Here is a 20,276-nt window from a genome sequence, read left to right as displayed (position 1 = left end):
TCTTCTTCATACCTGATCATACATAAGTACTAGGACTTAGGCAGTATAAAGTTCTCATCGATCAAAGTATCACATAGGAATAAATTCACCTGTTGTTTAAGTAGCTTCACACGAGCTCGTGTCATTGGTCCCAATCCTAACTTCATTGGACTTGAACTTCACAGTAGGAACGTCTTCATCTTGCAATGACAGAGGTAGTGTGGTAGGGATGTCCTCATCAGTACATGCGAAAATATAAGCGATCCTAATGCAAACTAGGTGACCTGGCCTCTATGATATCGAGCGGGCATTTGGTGTGTTTTAAGCTCAATTTGCAATTGTCCGGTACCTTGCTCTAAGCTGGTCTCACGATCAAATGTGGGAGGTGATGTATGTGTGATCATGCACAACATGTGTGATCATGCACAACATGATCATCGAGGATGACCGCAAGAATTATGTCAGGACACATGTTCTATGAGTGTCAGACCCTGTTGCGGAGGTTGATCCTGAGTTGCCTGCAGATTTTTGCTGATTTCCTCGCCATGCACGCAGAGATCTGTGACAGCAATATTCACGAGCAACTTCAAAATGATCTCATTGAGCATATGTGGAGGATCAAAGGATTATCAGCAAATGTCGCGGCACCTTGATCTAACCCCATTTATTACATTTGTTTAATTGTTTGTTGTATTTTAATTTGAAAACAATCTCGGCAAACATATTTATTTATATGCTATATTTATTAAATGGTTGTGTTTTTGATAACCCTATAAAAAAGTTTGGGAGCGACGTTTGGGGGATGCACTAGTGAGCGATGTCTCTCAAACGCGGCACAAAGAAAACACATCCTCTAACGCTCGATTCGGCTCCGTTTGGGGGACGCCGGCTGAAGATGCTCTTAGCCGTGGTGGGCGAGCGTATTCGCTGAGATGACGCATCTGTACTCGCGCGCTGGGGTGTTCGTGGGTCGCGCGCTGGTGTTTGGGCGGGCTTGCCACGCGTCGCTCGCTCGTATGTTTTGCGGATTGAATTTTTTCGTTTGCGAAGGTCGATCTTTTCGAAGTGGTACTACATGAAAACCACACGAGCAGCGAGAACATGAAGTCATCAGATTGATGGGCCCTGGCCCGATTGCATTCGTCCCGCGGGAGGCCCTTCTCCGAGACCGTCACCACCGCGGGCCTCGGCGGGAAGCAAGCGACAAACCCGGGCGAAAGGGCCAGTTTCAGTGATGAGAGGGACTCCGGAGGGGACCTGGGCCGGAAGGTGCGAATATTCCGACCCCCGAGCGCTACAGATTGCAGAGGTCGCACAGAGACGTCCTCTTCTTCCCCACGGGAGAGGAAGATCCTGTCGGATTCGGCAACCTCCTCCCCTCCCATCCTCCAAATCTTCTGCCCTTTCTCCCCAACTCCCCCTTCCTGTTCTCCATTCTTGTCGGAGGAAGGAGGAGGAATCGCGCGGTTTAGGTACGAGTAGTTCGGGAGGTCGCGGCGGCGGCCCGGCAGCTTCCCAGTGCCAAGGTGCTCTTCTGATCTTCCCTGGCCGATTTACTCCGTCCAGCATGTCCATTCGCGTTCATTTACAAGTAAAAGAATCTTAAGCTTGTGCCTGACCTGCTAATAATCCTACCAAGGTTTTGGGGCAAGCATCAGAATTTGTTGTAACTTCTTAGAGAACCGCCGCTCAATTTTGGGGGTTGCATTTTTTCAGCATATTCTGCAGTTGCTGAATGATGTCGAGCTACCGATGAGCAGTGCTCCGTCTTGTATCCAAGGAAAACAATTCCTCTGCTTGGCTGCCGTAGCTTATCATTTCTTTTCCGTCCGTTGTTGCTAACAAACGGTGGTTAGACGTTTCGATAACTCAATCGCTGTTGGTTTACTACCCTCCTGTTAGGAGTGGTGTGGAGTGAGCCACCCAAGTGATCAGTGTCGTCCTGTTTGTGAACTGTAGGCGAACGACTCGGTAGCTTGGACCTAATCCATGAACCTCGTCGCTCGTCGGGAAGCTAACCGTGTTTGCATTATGAAGCCCAAACTCCAAACGTCAACCCTGTTGTGCAATGTTGGGCTAGTAACTAATCCCTCCGATTCCTTTTAGTACAACTTTGTCCTAAATCCAAGTCAATTTAAAAAAGGATTGGAGGGAGTAGATGAGTACAAGTACTACGGAGTGGTAAACGGAACCAAATTTGAACTCTGTGTGGTGCTTATGTTGAGGCTAGAGTTATGAAAATATGTTACTTGCATACTCTACATACATGCTACTGCTTCTTTGTCTTGTGTAGACTAGGCTTTGCCCCTGGATCTTAAACAACGTCTCAACCCAACTCTTTTGCCCACAGGAAAATTGTCTGTTCTGCTTACACGCCGGGTAAAATAAATGTTAGTTCAGACAGATCGAAGACCTTCTGGGGGTCTGGATGGCCTCTACGGGGTACAACTTGCGGGCCGGTCACCGTACAGTGATGATGAAGCTGTCAAAACAAGCATCATGGATGCTTCAACTAGGGAGCAGCAGGAGGGCGTCGGCTTGACTCGAAGTTTGCAAATCAGGTAGGGTTTTGGAGCCATCATTATGAGCTCCATCCAGGAAACTGTTAATTCTGTCTGAAATAGTTGTGGATTAGTTAATGCTTTGTCTTGTAACTGCAGGCAACTCTGGCAACAAAGACCCCCATGCCTGAAGCCTATTCACTGTAGTCTCTCATGTATGGTTAACAAATTACATCATCCAGACAAATCAATGTAGTATCTCGTTTGGTAACTTAACAGCTTTTTTTATTATTATTTTGAACCAGGTGATAAACATGTAGGTGAAACTATTGCTAATGTTGTCACATCGCTTCCTTTCATTGTTCTTGGACTGCAGACACCAAGGCAAGTGCATCTCTCAACCACTAAGTTGCTTCTTTAAAGGTTGCCTTCTTATTGCATTTTGGATGACCATTTTTGAACTAACAGCCGTGTGCCAGTTCTGCAGAAAGACCTTGAATACTGCACTTTATGCTAACTCACTAATAGGAGTTGGAGTTGCATCTAGCTTGTATCATACTTCAAGAGGAGAAATTAGAAAATACATGCGCTGGGCAGACTACACAATGATTGCCACCACAACACTAGTAAGTAAGATATGTTTATAGAATAATGGTAAACCGTAATTTATGCTCTCTTTATAGATGCATATTCAGCAAGAAAAACTGTGAAATGTATATAACCAAACTCGATTTGTTCATTCTGCTGAATAACTAAAGCTTCAGTATTATCTCAATATTGTAAAATTTTGACCTTATGATCTACTACTTGAATATTACAAAGTTTGCATGTGACAACCTGCTTAACGTTTGTATATTGATACGTCAGCACTGCCGCAGTTCTTATTTTTTAGCTTATACTCTTAAACCTTGCTATTTGTAGTTGTAGTGTTAGATTGTGAGTATATCAGTATATGACTGTAACTTCTTATGGCAACTATTTGATCTTCTGTGTATTGTAACAAGACATGTTTCACACAGTGTTTAACAAGAGCGCTTCGCAATGAGCATCCAAAATTACTAATGGCCGCATCGACATTGCTCCTACCTTTCCAGCCCTTGATGGTCACAGCCATCCACACTGGGATGATGGAGGCAAGTATTCTTCTAAGCTTCTGCCATGCTACTTTGAGAGCAATAGACTAGCGTTGGGAGGATTTATTTCTTCAGTTCTTAACATATCCGTCTATGATGTATGATGTTTCCCTCTAATGACCTACAAGTGTTATCTTCTGCCTCAGGTTTCATTCGCGAAACGAGCATCGACAGAACCAGAGCTCAAGACGGCTCATAACTTGCACAGGATGTCATCTCTTCTTGGTGGTGCGCTGTTCATAGCAGATGATGTCTTCCCGGAGACCCCCTACATCCACGCAGCATGGCATCTAGCTGCAGCGTTGGGTGTCTGCACATGCAATAAGCTTCTTGAATGATGGTATATTAAGGTGACGTTTTCTTGTCACCCGGAAAAATTGTCATCAACCTGTCGGCATTATTCATCAACCTGTCGACATTGTTCATTGCACATTGCATAGGTGATCGGTTTACATTTAGCCGAGAAAATTTGGACGATTACTAAGAGTATAGACGTATAGTTCTCTCTCGTAGTGAGACAAACTAGTTATCAGTTTGTCCCTGTATTTGTTGTAGATGATATATTGTACTTATTGTTCACATATCGTGATGAAATGTAAATGTATTTCATACTTATGTTATTTTACTGTTGTTGCATTTCAATATAATGGACACAATTTGATTGTTGACATTTCTCTTTCTGTTGCCTTCAGTTGAGTTTTTTCTTCTTTTGATGAGAAGAAAGAAAATTAAGAAAACTTCTTATAGCAGACATGTCAAGGCTTTCGTTCTATTGTTAAACATCGGTGGAGTATCACTCAAATGAATTCCGAACTAAGCGATGCACCTGCTTAGAAGAAAACAAATGCATCTCTGTGCATGCCTATCAACGAGCTAAAGCCATGTGTAAGTAAACCATTGTAGTGCTCCCAACAAAAAATTAAAGGGCTTCATTCTGTGATTTTTCTTGATAATCTATAGTTTCTCCATGGCATAAAAATGAAGTAATGCGGTAATATGCAAACCATTTTTAACTTTTGAAGTCCACATTTAGGATATTTAGAGTAAAGGTCTCCAGTACTTATATTGATATATCTCATGCACTCCTTTTTTTTATTATGATTTCTGAGATTACGTCTAATGGTATGAAGTATCGCTGAGGTTGAATTCCCAGAATTTCCGTTGAGTTCGCTGACATGTAAAGCATTCATATGAGGCACTGGTTGGGAATAACAAGTGTTTTACCGTCAGGTCTGTAGCTGACAAACACAGGTGGTTCAAAACATACTAGTTTCTGTTTTGATGAAAGCAGTGATTATATATGATGTGTTTCTGTGGACCTTTTTTTGCTAGATTAATATCGAGGAATAGGGAATGTGCGGTTTGCATTTTAAGCATGTGACAAAGCATCTTAATGCGTTGGAGCTAGCTCAGGGTAGCTGAGTGTGTGCTAACCGAGCTGAGGTGTATCGGCGTATGGCTCTTGATCAGCAGGTAAACGATAAGGGAGGCAAAAGGAGAATAATAAAATTCGGGGTAGAATTCAGAACCTGATTTCTTCAGTAATTGTTTCTTGTAGACATGTCAAATAAAACTGTTACTACTTGTGTGTGCAAGTCACTTATCTGTTCAATGTTCTGAACGTGAAGATTCAAATGAAAATCTGATGATGCAATTTGCCATTGCCATTTGGTCGACAATCTATTTACAATGCATCATATCGTACTATTAGTATTTCAAAAACTGCCCTCAAGAAAACTTTATCTCAGCTCTTCTTGTTGAAAGCTATTATAATTGCATTCTTGTACACCTGGACTTGTTCAGTGCAGTTAAAAATCATGTGTTTGATGAACAGAGGCAGGCAAATCTGAGCCAAATAGTGAACCCAACACTGCCTGAATCTTGTATCCGTTCAGGCATGGTTCCCGGTGGCAACCAAACATGGTCATGAGTATGATGCGTGCCTGATCAGGCAATTCCTCCAACAAACTCAGGATACTCTCACAGGCGTGAAAAATGGTCAGACATGTTGCTCAGGGTGGCAACTGGCAACCAAACAGCGAGAAGACCGTTGTGTCTGCAAATGGCGCTCGAAGCTCTTAAACTTTTAAGAAGAGCGGGTGTGCTGTGTGCAAATATGGACGAGTGGATTCCTTTTACAGAACTATAGATTAGGAATGGGCTCGTTCTCCGTAAATTTACCCGAGTAGAATGGTGTTTTGCCTCATTTCCGCTGTATTTCAGAAATTGAGGTATTTTAAGAAATTTGGTAGTAGTAGAAAGCGGCAAAGCGCTGTGCACCTGGGCGTATTTCCTTTGATACGTCTGTTGGACGTAGAAAGCGACAGTCTGAATTACGTATTGAAAAGAGCCGGACTACTTGCAAGCGACGTTCGGGAGATTCGTTTTGTGATAGGGAGTGGTCTTCCGCGTCTCCCCGGCGGCGGCGGCGGAATTTTTTTTTTCTGCTCCAATCTCCGGCGTCTACGTTGGGCCCCTTTCCTTCCGCTTGCTGCTCCGGCGGTAGGAGGGAAGGGGACCCCTTTTTTGCATGGTACTTAGGGCTAGGAGTTCTCTGGCATGGCGCGCCGTTGGGGTTGTGGAAGTCGCGCCCGGGTAAATAAATCTGCCTCAACTCTTCTCCCACACCGGCGTTGTCCTTCATGGCGGCGTCTTGGAGTTGGTGGCACTGTGTGCTTGCCGATCTTTCAGATCGGTGGCTTTAGGGTTCATGGATGGTGTCGGCGAGGCGGCGGCGGTGACTCCATCAGATGGTTTTTTCCTCCTGCTCTGTCCCCGTTGCTGCGGCGTTGTCTCCGGTGCCAAGGTAGAGCAGGGAGGATTCGTCCAGGAGTACGTGCAGACGGTGGTCTGCACTGGTGACAGCTGGAAGATGGTGCACCTTGTGGTGGGTTCGTGGTTGAAGGCTGATGGTTCTAGTTCCCTACTCTGACATCGTCGTGCGTGGGTGCCAGTGCTGAAGTTCGATGGCGTGTCCAAGGACATGCTGCCCTGGTCTGATTCTTTCAACGGCAATGGTTTGTCCTATGGCAAACTACATTGAAGGTCCGAAAAGCTGATGATCAGCGATGGAGCCGCGTCGAGCTCAGGTGAAAAAGTGATCTGTTCATTTTTTCCTTGGTGGCTGCTACAGTGGTACCAAAGAAGATGGATAGGCGTTGATTTTAGGTTTATCCTATCTTTTCAGATCTGTAAGATCGGTGTATACGTACTTTGTATCTCGTCTTTGATTTATAATCGTATTACCAAACAAAAAAATACTTATTGAAACTAGCAGATGGCCCATGTCTCCCGCTTCTCGCCTCCGGCACGAACCCATCCAAACCCACCGGAAAAGGGACAGCCCGTCCCAATCCCACACAACCGCCGCCGCGTGTCATGTTCGGCGCCATGCTCCCCGCCGCTCTCCTCTCGCCGCCGCGCTGCCTATCCGTCTCCCCTCTCCGCTGCCACGCCGCAACCCAGCAACCCGCCGTCTCCCGCGGCCTGCTCCTCCGCGGCGCCGGCTCCCCCGTCGTCAAGCGCCTCCCAGCCGGGGACTGGCTCCTCTGGTACAACTCCGGCGCGCGCGTCGCGCTCGCCACCTCTCCCGACGGCCTGCGCTGGAGCGCCCCCGTCGCGCCCGACCCGCTGCTGCCCTCCACCGACTGGTGGGTGTTCGACACCGCCGTCATCCGCCCCGCCGACGTCCTCGTCATCTCCGGCCCCGACGCCTCGTCCCGCCGCTTCCCGTCCTCCGCCGTGTACTGGCTCTACTACACGGGCTCCAACGACGAGCGCTTCGCGTCCCCGTTCCCCGCCGCGGACGTCGCCGCGCTGCCGGGCCTCGCCATCAGCCAGGACGGCCGCCACTGGGCGCGCATCGAGGGGGCCCACCACACCGGCGCGCTCCTCGGCGTCGGCGAGGACCACCCTCAGGGCTGGGAGAAGCGCTGCGCGGCGGCTCCCAAGGTGGTGATGCACGCCGAGGGGGACCTCAGGATGTACTACCACTCGTTCGACGAAATGTCGCAGAGGCACGCGGTCGCGGTGGCGAGGTCCAGGGACGGTATCCGGTGGACGAGGGTGGGGAAGGTGCTCGAGGGGGGCGGGCCCGGGTCGTTCGACGAAGGCGGGGTGCGGCGGGGGCATGTTGTCCGTGACCGTGCCGCTGGTCGGTACGTCATGGTGTACGAGGGTTCGGACATGAGTGGCCGGGTGAGCATTGGGATGGCCGTGTCAGAGGACGGGCTGAAGGATTGGAGGCGGTGCAGTGAGTGGCCAGTGCTGCACCCATCGGAGGAGGATGACGAGTGGGATGCTGCTGGGGTCGGCTCCCCGTGCTTGGTGCAAATGGATGGGCCGTATGATTGGAGACTGTATTACATGGGCGTAGGGAAGGATGGCGAGGCTGCAATTGGGATGGCATATTCTGAGGGTCAGGGTCTTCCCAGGTTTGACAAGTGTGATGCTCTTCTCATGTAAGGTGAGGAGTCTTGTGTATGTTTCACTGAATGTTGATGCTCAACTTCTGCATGGCTCATCTGATAATTCTGATCATGGTACAAAAAAATGATTTGATTTCTCGATTCATCCTGCTTCAGTGCTTTTTGACAGCAATGTAATTGTACTGCTCTTCATTTCCTAATGTTGCTTATCGCCATATCTCTAGTCAACGATAGACAGTCTAGTAATAAGGACCCTCTATCAGAGTACATTAGGGAAGCAACGATATCTAGCAAAATAGTAATTGTATGCTCAGACCTGAACCGTGACCGACACCAGATGAGACATGTCTGGACACTGATTGTATATTCTGCCTAATAAAAAGTTTTACTATCAGTTGTTCGAAAAGGTTTACCACCATATTGGCTAGAGAATATCTTGATGATCACAGGTGGATCTAGAATTTATAGTATGTAGGGGTGGATCTGACAATGATGATAAAGTGTGTCATTCTATAATTGTCCTGCAAGGAGCCCACCGGGCTACAAGCAAGCAATCATAATAATGTCCATGGATTCCAGAACTATCTAGATGATTAATTGCCTTTACAACTTACAAATTACCTTCTCATGAAATGATAGTGCATAAAAATCTCCAAAAGGTAAGCTAAACCCTCAGTTGACTGGAACTATATGCAGAAATTGGAACAGTTCCACCACAGTATCAGTTAGCTTTCCGGTGCATTTTCTGTCCTGACGTGATACTTATTTGTTATATGTATCTATGTCTCTATGGCTCTGAGTTATATGTGGCTAGAAAAAGGATAATGATCATGTCCAATCTTCGCAGCTAACAAGATCAGGATATTAAAATCCCAAATGAATACACATACATATGTTCTATTAAATCAACCATTCAGCAAGGAAACTCGTATTTGAACAGTTCAATATATGTATATGTGTAAAATAGCGAGTTGGTTATTAAGAAACTCCACTTAGAACCATGGCTGATGCAGTTTCTATCAATCTGAACTTGTATCCACAATTTCACGTTGCTGCATGTACGCATATGGTTATGGTTTCTATTAATAGAAATAAAAAAAGTTCAACAAAAAAATGCATATGGATTTGATTTTGTACTTATCCAATCCATCTGCATCTGACAAGATGAAGATATTTACAATTCCAAAATAGTACAAACACATATCTTCTACTCCCTCCGTTCCTAGATATAGGGTGTATAGTTTTTGGCACGGAAATTAAGAACGCACATTGCGGGCAAGTTACGCGAGTTTTGGGCAAAATTACCCCTGAATTGTTGCTTTGAGAAAATAGAGGAGTTTGCATGAGTTAATAAAATGCAATCGAATCTGTAAAAAAGTGTCCAAATAAGTGGTTATACGCAATACACCTTATATTTTGGAGCTTCTTTCGGAAAAACTATACACCCTATATGGAACGGAGGGAGTATTTATATACAGTAATTCAGGGACAAAACTCGTATTTGAACAGTTAAATACCTGTATATGTGTAATTAATGAGTTGGCTATTAACAAACTACACTTAGAACCAGGGCTTATGCAATGTCCACCAGCATTTGTACACTATTTGGGTAAGATAATCTGGTATATTGTCAATCTCAACTTGAATCTACACTTACATGATGAAATGTATATGCATATGGAGGTGGTTTGTACTAGTGGAAATAGGAAAATAAAACCCTTTCAGACAAAAAAATGTATATGCATATGATTTTGTAATTTTTTGTACATGCATAATGTATGCATCCTTGTAAGCTATCTAGTTATCCCTGTTTTTACGGGTTCCTTCTTACTTAGAATGGTGATAGATTCGATATGTGATATATCTGAAGAGAAGTGCATAGCATGATAAGACCACAATCAGACTGAATTTTCATTATTCAACCTTGTTGTGTTCTACCTTTCAAGTTTTTAATAGTGTCATATGCACATTACACTGTCTGCAATATCCAGCGAAGGTAAATACCAAGCACTCCCCTGGTAATTTGGAATAGTCAATAATTCTTTTAGTTAAATTAATATCTTATCGTCGTAGATATCGTGTTGTGCTAACTTTCAAGTGTTTAATAAATTAATAGTATCATATGCATTACAGTATCTGCAATATCAAATAAAGGTTAATACAAAACATAATGCTTTTAGTTGAACTAATATCTTATCGTATACATTTGTCGTGTGCATGCATCCATGCGTAACACAATGCTGGCTGCTGAAGGTACACATTATCAGCTTCTCAGGATAACTTGTTGTTAGATGTATAATTATTGTGTTGTAGTTGTATAAATGTCTTAGTGAATTATTTTGTAGGAACTGTTTTATCATTTTTCATTTGCTGTTTTATGTTATGCTACTTAGTATTTGCTCATTCTCTTGCACAGAAAGCTAGAGCTGTTACCTTATATATTGCTAGCGACCTTCCAGCTTGAAATAAAACTAAGTAACTAACTATGTAGTAACGCTAACTTTGTGCATTTGCTAGTATGGTTGAAGTACCCAGAAATTTCAATGAGTTCTTGTCTGTTGTTGCTAGTACCATCCTATATTGGTTATTGGTATCGGTCCATAGCCTATTAACTAACATGGCTGGATGCCAGCATCAATTTTCTCACTGATCAATTCTTGATCCTGGTATGCATATCATTTTTTTACAAGTTGCATATCATGGTAGAAAAGGTTATTAACAAAGGAATTCGACGAAATAGATGGCTGTGCTGAAAATCGACTATTTTGGACTTTTAGTAATTGTCGTATAAAGGTTTGCATAATATCATGGCAATTTATCTGAGAGTGGATTTTTCAATTGCCTTATTTGCCATTGATAGTTGTATCCTGCAATGTCTTTCTTTATACTAGGTGTATTTGAAAGAGGAAATTCCATTGTACCCACACGTGACATACTTGTACAAACCTATAGGATTTTGTTATTACAGTATTTTGAAATTTTACTTACTCTGTAAGGTTGAAAATAAACTATTTTTAGTTACTTTTGGTATGTAATCCTGAACTGGCAATCTCTAATCTGATTGCAGATAATGCTTTCTCCAATCTGATTGCAAATTAATGCTTACAACTCGATTGAATCGCCATAGCTTCAGAGCAGTAGAGTTTCAGTGTCTAATTATCCATATTAAGACCTCCTTCATGATGTGTGCAATTTAGCAATTTCGTCATGATAACAGTTGTTAGTTGGCCCTTATTTGAACTTAGGGTTAACTCCTAGCTATATGCCACAGAAACTTTGTAAAATTCTTCATTGTCTCATTCACAAGTTTGTTTCAGGCCAGCGTGTTAGTTAGACAGTGAGTGGCATAAAAAGGATGCGGTAAACAACTGCTTCCCAGCAGATCCCCAAGCTTTCTTTTCAGGGACGCAACCATGGTGTTAAACAATTAGTACAATCTTCCACTAGCACAGGAGGTTGATCTGTTTTTAAAAGCCATGTGCAGATGGAAGAACCTGCACCACTATCCTGAATAATGCGATGTTACATAGTTATTTCGATGGGGTCATGGATGTCCTTACTTCCTTCGTTGTGAGGTAAGTGTTTCATCCCTCACCTGTCTCGTCCAGTTAGTATGTTCACATCTTCTTTACTCTACACAATGCCACCATGCTGTTACAATGCAAATAAACTCTTTCGGTATGTCATAATGTTTTTTGTCATGTAGTAGCTTCAGTATCCTTTTTTCCCTGTCTCTTCGTTGTATTTGAGATGAGCTACTCCCCTATCATACTAGTATATTTGGCATTTATTTTAGGTTAAAAGTTCTCGTCTATTTCTCTTGAGTCAATAGTGCACCTCTTATATCGATATGTTATATGTGTGCAGTATAACATGTATTGATCGATAATTTTCTTTTCTTCTCATTTTCCACTATTACTTAGTGTTTCCTCACACAGAACTGCAAATGAAGCTACTCCTGTAGTTTGATCTTAACCTTTCACTGCCCCAGTGGTCATCTTTGTGCCTTTTCATCTTTCATGCTTCCTGTAACTGTTCATCTTTTAGGTTTTAACTGATGATTTAATACCGAAATTATAGATTAATGTTATTTTTTATTGATGGTTTCTACATTTGCTCGACATAAAAAAATTGCGACCAACTGTTTTTTTGGAGTCAATTTGTTCATTTCTTGCAGCGTATCCAAATGCAGCGAAAAAATCAAATTGGACTTTCCTTTTGCTGAGTAACTCCTAAATCTCAGTGCTGGATTTGCCACCTTATTTTTTTAAAACAATCATCTAAAATGACTCTGAGGGGACCGAAACTTGATCCACACAGTACGGGTCAATCATTCTGGGTTTGATACTGAAGCAAGGGAGACATGGCAACTTGGGCGTTGAGCTAACAACTGTGAAGTCCTTGGGTCATTAATTATAGTGTCTGCTATGGTCCTGGATGCTACTCCTCACAGTAGCTAATTGTTTTGGTTCTTCTTACACCAATAAAAAAAGGTAGCAGAAAACAATATGGTTTATTTACTGCATCCTCACAGTAGCTAATTATTTTACTACACATGAAGAGGGAAAACCGCAAACTGTTGAAGTAGTTGCAGACTTGTAGGCTTGTAGTTGTAGCCTTGATATGTTGTGCTCTTCTTATTTTCATCTGACTTTGGATGATTCAATGGATTTTCTTGGAAGTCCTACCAGAGAAATATCTACAGAGTACCCCTTCCTAGAGCAATGTTGGTGGTTGGGATGGCAACTCTGAGTTCACCATGCCGAGGATTCCGCTCCAGTAGTTGCTGCACTCTCCATCTCCGGAGACTTGGCTGCTGTGCTCTGCTTGGCCATTGCTGGACTCACCCCAGCATTCTGATGTATCATGCACGCTGGATCCATCAAGCAGCATGTCTGTGAAGCCAGCTGCGACACTGACCATCCCTGGGAACCATGGCTCCGCACAGCCAATGATTTCTCCTCCCCTCTCCTTGCCTTCCAGTCCTTGCACTTGCTGCTTGCTGATGAACTTCCACTCGTTTTCTTCGCCCTCCAGCTCATCACTTCTCTGGTTCCACATCGTGGAGTTGCTTTCAGACATTCCTAGGCTGGTGGTCTCTTTGGTTGGCACCATGGTACTGTTACTACCTATGAACGTCAGTGTAGAGGTAGGTGACTCCAAGTCTAGCTTTGCACCCCGCCATGCATGCAACATGCCGAGGCGTTGGGAAGCAGTTGAGTCAGGCGGGTTCGTTGGTTGCACATGGACTGAAGTTGGTGTAGCTGTGCGCATCTTCGATTCTCGAGCTAGGCGCCCCTCAGCCTCAAGGCGGGCGCTCTCCCATTGGGCCATGTGGCTGAGGCTAGCTGCAGCCTTGGCTGATTTGACGTCTTCGGTGCCTATGAGAGCTCCATTGGTGGCTTTGTGGGTGACAGGGTCGATCCCCATCTTGGCCAGTCTCTTCTTGAGGTGGGTGTTCCAATAGTTCTTGATCTCGTTGTCAGTGCGCCTCGATAGATGTGTTGCAATTGCAGACCACCTGAAGAGTTGCAGGAAGCAAGTTTGTGAGCTGAGCATAGTGTATAGGAACACTTATTCTTGCATTAATACTGCTGGACAACAGAATGCACAGAATGCCAAAATTCTTTGTTGGGAGTGCAGAAATCAGGAGAATTGTGAATGCACGGAAGTTGGGTGGAAAGTGAGGTGACAGAATAAGAACGCAAATGCTTGGTGCATCCAACGTAATAAACTCTTGCAGGAAGATGCATGCGCAAAAGGAAGACAATGCACTACGAAGGACGAGTTTGACTAATCAGTATTCACAAACAGTAGCACCGAATTCTTAAGTGTTTAAATATCAAACTTCAGATAGACCCCTTCATTGGCATCACATTGTCTTCCAATATTCTGGCATATAGATATATTATTCGTCTTCCATTTGCTTCCAGATGTGATGGAAGTGGATGCATATGCATGATTACTATGGACAGACAGCACTCTGACAGGATCAGACTCTGCACTTGATCTTAGCCACGAAAAGGAATGCAGGCAAGACATTAATGACAAAGCAACAAAAGGATCTTTACTACTTTGAAAGGAACTTAAGTGGATAACTGTGCTGTAACACTCTGGAGTAAAATGCATCACTGTTACAAACCTGTTACCAAGAAGAGCATGAAGCTGGATGATGGTCTGTTCTTCCTGCAAGCTGAACTTGCCCCTCTTGATGTCCGGCCTAAGGTAGTTGGTCCATCTCAATCTGCAACTCTTGCCGCACCTCTGCAAACCTGCAAGATGTTGGTTGAATTCCCACTAACTTCCATGGACGCCATTGTTCCGTTGCAATATGATGAAATTCAAGCTTTTCTAGACTCACCGGCCTTGGAGGGCAATGCACGCCAGCTCCCATGTCCGTGCTCCTCGATGTGAGCAAGAAGCTTCTCGTCCTCCTCCGGCGTCCATGGACCTTTCTTTAGGCCGATCTTGTCACAGCATGGTGATCGCCCCATTGGAGTAGTGTAAGATGCTACCTTTCCGAAGCCAAGAACTGACAACTGAGTGCAGTGGAGCTGACTGATAAATAGAGCAGGAGGAGAAGGTAAGTTGGAGCTATATATCATTAGCATGGTAGGAAGGTGTCAGCACTGAATTTCACATGCCTTATCATGACATAAATACCCTTTTGATGGTTTTATTTTGCTGCAAGTAGATGCACAGCTCCTTGCTGATCAACAGAATGGAAGGAAAGAGTAAGAAACAAGTGACTTCATCCTTGCTGCAAGAGTTTTGACTAAAAAAAGCTGAGAGTGAGTTTAGCATCCAGGTCCAATTGGTATGGCCCATGAATTAAAAGCTGCAATAACTTCACGGTGACTGGACCCCCACGGAGACACCAATTCCAGGTTGGTGATAGGGTAAGGTAAAGGTTTTTTTTCCCTTCGTTGTTGCAGTTCAAGGTCCTCATCTTTTGCTTGATTAGAGGGTGGGTCGTGTTGAAGTAATTTGGACTCAGCTTTGGACGTTTCGAGGAAATATAAGGGCCTAAGGGGGTGACCAAGTCGTAGTTATTTTGCCTACTGACAAAGTTCGGCAAATCCTTTTTGTATGCTGTTTAGTAGGCAAGTAGAAACTATGCGCTGAGTAATATGCAATGTCCACAAATGCTTGGAATCAAGAATTTCTCTGGAAATGGGCCAATGAGGTGAGCAGCTACAGATGAAGTGGAAGTTGCTATAAGAAATGCCGTATGTACTGATACACCTATCCTTCGATTTGAACCTATCTTCAATAATGTCACTAATTGCCTACGTATGGTTTCTATTTTCACCTGAAGTCTAAACTGGAGTAAATAATTGAAAGTATTACCCATAATAATAATTATTATTATTAAATAGTAGTAGTAGAACCTAAAGCGAGAACATCTTATGCAGTATGGATGTCTTCTAGGGTACCAAATTCATTGCACTTGTGAGATGTCGGAGGTGTCAGATCATTGCATTGTTGCTTTTTCAAATAAAGAAAGAAAGAAAGAGAAATGAATATGATTGCAGCCTCCGATGAACAGTTGTCGATACTGTATGCAGATAATTCTCAGCTGAGTACTATAAATGTATTTGGGAGGCTGTATTTTCTTCTCGAGGACCATATCATAAATTTATGATGCAGTGGACACAAGTGCACAACCATACTAGATGTTGTAAATGAACAGAAAAACTTATATAAAACAAACGATTAAAGCATTGAACAATATAATAGAATTTAGTTGCTATGCACGGTCTTAGTTTTAGCTTTCCTGTTTCACTTTTCTCTTGTGGCAGAAAGTGAAGAGTTTGGATGCCACCGAAATGCAGAAGGAAATTTTTCGCAAAAAGAAAAGAAAGAAACAAGTGCCAAAGATCTTTAGATTGTAGTTAGAGCATTGGTTCATACTCTCAGATCTCTAGACCTCTTGATGGCACCAAACGGACGGTGTAGCAAAATTACGTTTCCTTGAGGTACGTCTTGTGCAGCTCGGTATCGACGGGACAGCACTTCACTCATGTTTGTAGCAGAAGCTGTTCAAACTGCAAACCTGTTAACGTCCCCACTGATGTACTGGAAGCTCTTATACTGCTTTAGCTGTACCTCAATGTGAAGTGTGAGATACTCTTCAGAAAATAGTTTGATCTACCAACGTACTTTCTGGTCGGTACGGTTGCTTGCCTTTTCTTAGGGTAGTTGGGTTAAACGCTATGGAACCCATCTCCACTTCTTCGCTACCCGAAGCCAAACAAATATACAACTGCATCTTGCAACTGCGAGAACTTATTGTGCACTGGTAACACCTTTCAACATCTTAGCCATTTCTTCGATGACCAGGGTTAAGGGTGCGTTTGGATTGTGCCTACAATGGTCCTACCAAAATTGGTTAGCCAATTTTTTTTGGCGTGGGATTCTGCCACCTATGGGCTGCCAATTTTTTGGCTAAACTTAGTAAAGGAAAGAGCAAGCAGTCCATTGGCAGCCGAATAATTGGCAATGAACCGGCTATTTGGCATCACCAATTTTTTGGTAGGGTGAGCTAGGGCCACAAACCAAACAGACCCTAACTCTTTCCTTGTGCTATGCATGCAACGGTCTAGGTCCAGATGCTAGGAAATGTCACCGTGAGAACTCAGAACAGCATGGATTACCTGAAACTTAATCATAGTAAAGCATAGGAAATGTCGCAAGTAAAGCCTGTAACTGTGGTGCCGTCAGTTTAACTACTGTGCCGTGATTTGTGCTGAGTTGTGACCATCTAACCTAATTACAATATTGGATGTTGACACTGGCTTCAGGTAATCATGTGCGTTTACTTTTCATTGCAATAGTGGAGAAAGTTTATACAAGGGTTAAGAAGGCCAAAAGAAAGACCTTCCTGTAAAAAAGAGGTATACAAGGGGATTAACCCGGGTCGAAGGGGGTTCCACCAGCCTGCTCAACTAGAGGCAGCGGCACACCTGCCAACCTCCATACATTTGCCCCATCTTTGATTTTTGACATGAATGCAAGCACATGAAACTCTTTTTTATCAAAGATTTTTCTATTCCTCTCCTTCCACAGTTCCTAACAGATTAGGTTGGCCGCCAGTAAAATCATTTTTCTTTGTGCTTTGGGCTGATTTCCAACCATCTCCTTGTATCATTGTTGGATGGATAGATCCTTGCCGATCCAACCAGAGGGATTGAGGGCCTCCAAGCTGAAGTGTTCCGCCATAGCCGCCCACACTTTATTACTGAAGGTGAACTCCGTGAACAGGTGGCTTGCTGTTTCGAGGTTTCTCCGACAGAGTGGGCAGAAGTACTCATTGTCCCATCGTCGCGGAAGTAGTTTGTCAGTCGTTAGCACCCTGTTGAGCATTAAGGTCCAGATGAAGAACTTGCACCTTGCGGGCGCCCACCCCTTCCAAATTATCTTGGAGTAGTCTATTCTAGTAGTCCCCAGAAATTGTAGCACGTATGCTGACCGCGTCGTGTAGAAGGTCTTGTTACCAAATCTCCAAGTGATGTCATCCGGCTCTTCTGTTAGCTGCACCCTCTCGACCATTTCTGGTAACTTAAGGAGCTGTGGAAGATGCTAAACATCAAGGTGGTGCCTCAGATCGATCAACCATTTTTCATTAGACAAAGCCTCCTTTATTGTCCTGTTCTTCCGGATAGAAATTTTGAAAATGTCAGGAGCAATGTCGGTTGGGATCTGGTCAAATAACCATCTGTCCGTCCAGAAGGTTGCCTTCTCCCCATTACCAATGGTTATTCTTGTTGCGGCCGCGAACAGATCCCGCTCTCTTTTAGTCGACGGAATCTTCAAGTGGGTCCAAGGCTTGTTGGGTTTCTTCTATTTCTGCCACAACCATCTAATCCGCAAAGCAGTGCCGAAAGATTTGATACAATGTACTCCCGGCCCGCCCAAAGCTTTGGGCTTGCAAACCTGTTTCCAACTCACTTTGCATTTTGCACCGCTGCATGTGACGTTCCCCGCCCAAAGCCAAGCACACCGACGGCGGTCAAATTCCACCCGAACCCAAGCAGGCATCTCGTTGACCGTCATTAGGTAAACTGGCAACGAGGAGAGGACTGAGTTGAGCATCTCCAAACGGCCCGCAAAACTCATCATCCTTGCCTTCCAAGTAGCGAGGTATCTATCCACCTTGTCGAGTAGTGCTTGCCAATCCGCCTTAGTTAGTTTTTTTAACCGAGAGAGGCATCCCCAAGTAAGTGCAAGGGAAGGGTTTGACTTGGATGCCGATGTCATTGGCCAAGTTATGAACCTGCGTCGGACTGCAGCAGATTGGAGTGATGGAACTTTTGGACAAGTTAGTTATCAGTCCCGTTGCCCTCCCAAAGCCTGCCAAAATAGCGCCTATTCCCGCAATGTCGTGTTCAGAGGGGGTCAAAAACAGCGCGACGTCATCGGCATATAATGAAGCTTTGAAGGTGCATTTCTTCCCTTTGAGCTTGGTTAGGACTCTTGCCTCCGTTGCTAGTTTCAGCAGGCAGTGCATGGGTTCCATTGCTAAATCAAAGAGGAAAGGAGAGAGGGAGTCGCCCTGCCGTAGCCCCCTACAATGCTCAATTATTCGTCCAGGTACCCCATTGATTAGCACCCTGGAAGAAGCTGATCTGAAAAGCATGGCAATCTAATTCCTCCATCGCAGAGGAAATCCGCGGGCCTCGAGCATATCCAACATGTAGGTCCACGACACGATGTCGAACGCTTTGGCGATGTCCAGCTTCAGCAGCAAGGATGGAGTCTTGGACTGATGGTAATGCTTTGCAAGATTCTGCACGTAAAGGAAGTTGTCTTGAATGCTCCTACCGCTGATGAAAGTACTTTGGCATTGCGAGACCAGCTCATCCATCCGTGGTTGCAGTCTCATGGCAAGGATTTTGGAGACTAGCTTCGCAAAAGCGTGGATCAGACTAATCGGGCGGTAATCTGTGATCTGCGATGGGTCCTCCTTTTTGGGTAGCAGGACATAGTATGCGGTGTTGAGGCAGTCAAAGGACAGGTCATTAAGATCATGGAACTTGTGGAGTGCTTGCAGCAAATCAACCTTGATCACATTCCAAGAGGTTCTGAAAAAACCAATCCGGCCCTGGCGCCTTATCCGCAGGCATATCAAAGACTACATTCTTTAGCTCCTCCATGGTAAAAGGGGAGTCAAGCTGTGACAGATCAGGCACAGGTAGCCCAAGGTGGCTCCACTCAAAACGCTCAGAGCATGGCACATCTGTACCAACAATGTTGACCATGTGTTTGAAAATTACTTCTTCAATTTCCACCGGGGATGTGGCAATCCCATCATTGGAGTGGAGAGACTGAATTGTGTTTTTCTGTTTTCTGTGCGTTGCACGAGAATGAAAGAATTTCGTATTTGCGTCGCGAAGTTTTAGCCATTTGATTCTTGCCCTTTGCCTCATTTTGACTCTATTGATGACCGCGAGACCCACCGCCCTTGCTTTAAGAGTAGAACGAAGCTCTCTCTCTCCTCAATTGTAAGCCGCCTGCTCTCTTGGGCCAAGTCAAGTCTAAGGATGATCTCCTGCCCCACCAGCATCTGTTTCTTGATGTCCCCAATATAGTTTTTCGCCCAGGAGACAAGTGCCTTGGCCAGTCGTTTTAGCTTGCAATCCAGCACCGCAAACGGATTGGTGAGGGCACAAGGCTCATTCCAAGATTGTTGGACCACCTCGTTATATCCCTGTAATAGGGGCCAACAACTCTCGAATCGAAAGCGTGGGGGTCTTTTGAAGACTAGGTCCTGAACCAGAAGAAGAGGGCAGTGGTTCGACATGGAGGAGGACTGTGGGAGAAGCTTAGCAGCCGGGTGCAAGTCATCCCAGTCCGAGTTGCAGAATGCTCTGTCGAGACGCACGAGAGTTGGATTGACTTGTTCATTGCTCCAGGTGAAGCGTCGACCAACAAGCTTGATTTCGCGGAGGTAGCTTGAGTCTAACGCCACTTTGAAACGACGCATCCAATTCCTATTGACTCTTGGCTTGTTTTTGTCTCTATCATTTAGAATTAGGTTGAAGTCCCCTATCACCAGCCATGGACCAGTGATTTGGGCATGAACGGCCACCAGCTCATTGAGGAAGCTTAGCTTGCGCACGTCGTCGGTTGGGCTGTACACAGATGTAAGATTCCATGTTTGCCCACATTCTTTGTCCAGTAGTGTGACCGTGATGGAGAAATCTCCAACAGTTGTGTTTGTGGCATGGAATCGA

The 20,276-nt window shown here is 44.5% G+C and overlaps 3 protein-coding genes across 3 annotated transcripts; 2 read left to right on the top strand and 1 right to left on the bottom strand.

The window, feature by feature from the left end:
- The first annotated feature begins 1,270 nt into the window (after window positions 1-1,270).
- Window positions 1,271-4,269, top strand: LOC124682708. Its single transcript, XM_047217348.1, has 7 exons — window positions 1,271-1,505; window positions 2,330-2,540; window positions 2,640-2,695; window positions 2,786-2,864; window positions 2,968-3,106; window positions 3,500-3,613; window positions 3,760-4,269. Exons 2-7 carry the CDS (start codon window positions 2,368-2,370, stop codon window positions 3,949-3,951), a joined length of 753 nt encoding a protein of 250 aa, XP_047073304.1. The 5' UTR covers window positions 1,271-1,505; window positions 2,330-2,367; the 3' UTR covers window positions 3,952-4,269.
- Window positions 4,270-7,003: 2,734 nt separating this feature from the next.
- Window positions 7,004-8,185, top strand: LOC124652337. The gene has a single exon (XM_047191363.1). The coding sequence runs from the start codon at window positions 7,004-7,006 to the stop codon at window positions 8,075-8,077; it is 1,074 nt and encodes a 357-aa protein (XP_047047319.1). The 3' UTR covers window positions 8,078-8,185.
- Window positions 8,186-12,572: 4,387 nt separating this feature from the next.
- On the bottom strand, window positions 12,573-14,590 carry LOC124682543 (transcription factor MYB16-like). The gene is made up of 3 exons (XM_047217204.1): window positions 14,402-14,590; window positions 14,183-14,312; window positions 12,573-13,561 (listed from the first exon to the last, which is right to left on the bottom strand). Exons 1-3 carry the CDS (start codon window positions 14,532-14,534, stop codon window positions 12,757-12,759), a joined length of 1,068 nt encoding a protein of 355 aa, XP_047073160.1. The 5' UTR covers window positions 14,535-14,590; the 3' UTR covers window positions 12,573-12,756.
- Window positions 14,591-20,276: the final 5,686 nt, after the last annotated feature.

This window comes from Lolium rigidum, chromosome 1 (genome assembly GCF_022539505.1).
Source record: "Lolium rigidum isolate FL_2022 chromosome 1, APGP_CSIRO_Lrig_0.1, whole genome shotgun sequence".
NCBI lineage: Eukaryota > Viridiplantae > Streptophyta > Magnoliopsida > Poales > Poaceae > Lolium > Lolium rigidum.
The sequence above is the reverse complement of the archived record's forward strand: the minus strand, read 5'-3'. Positions and strand labels throughout refer to the sequence as shown.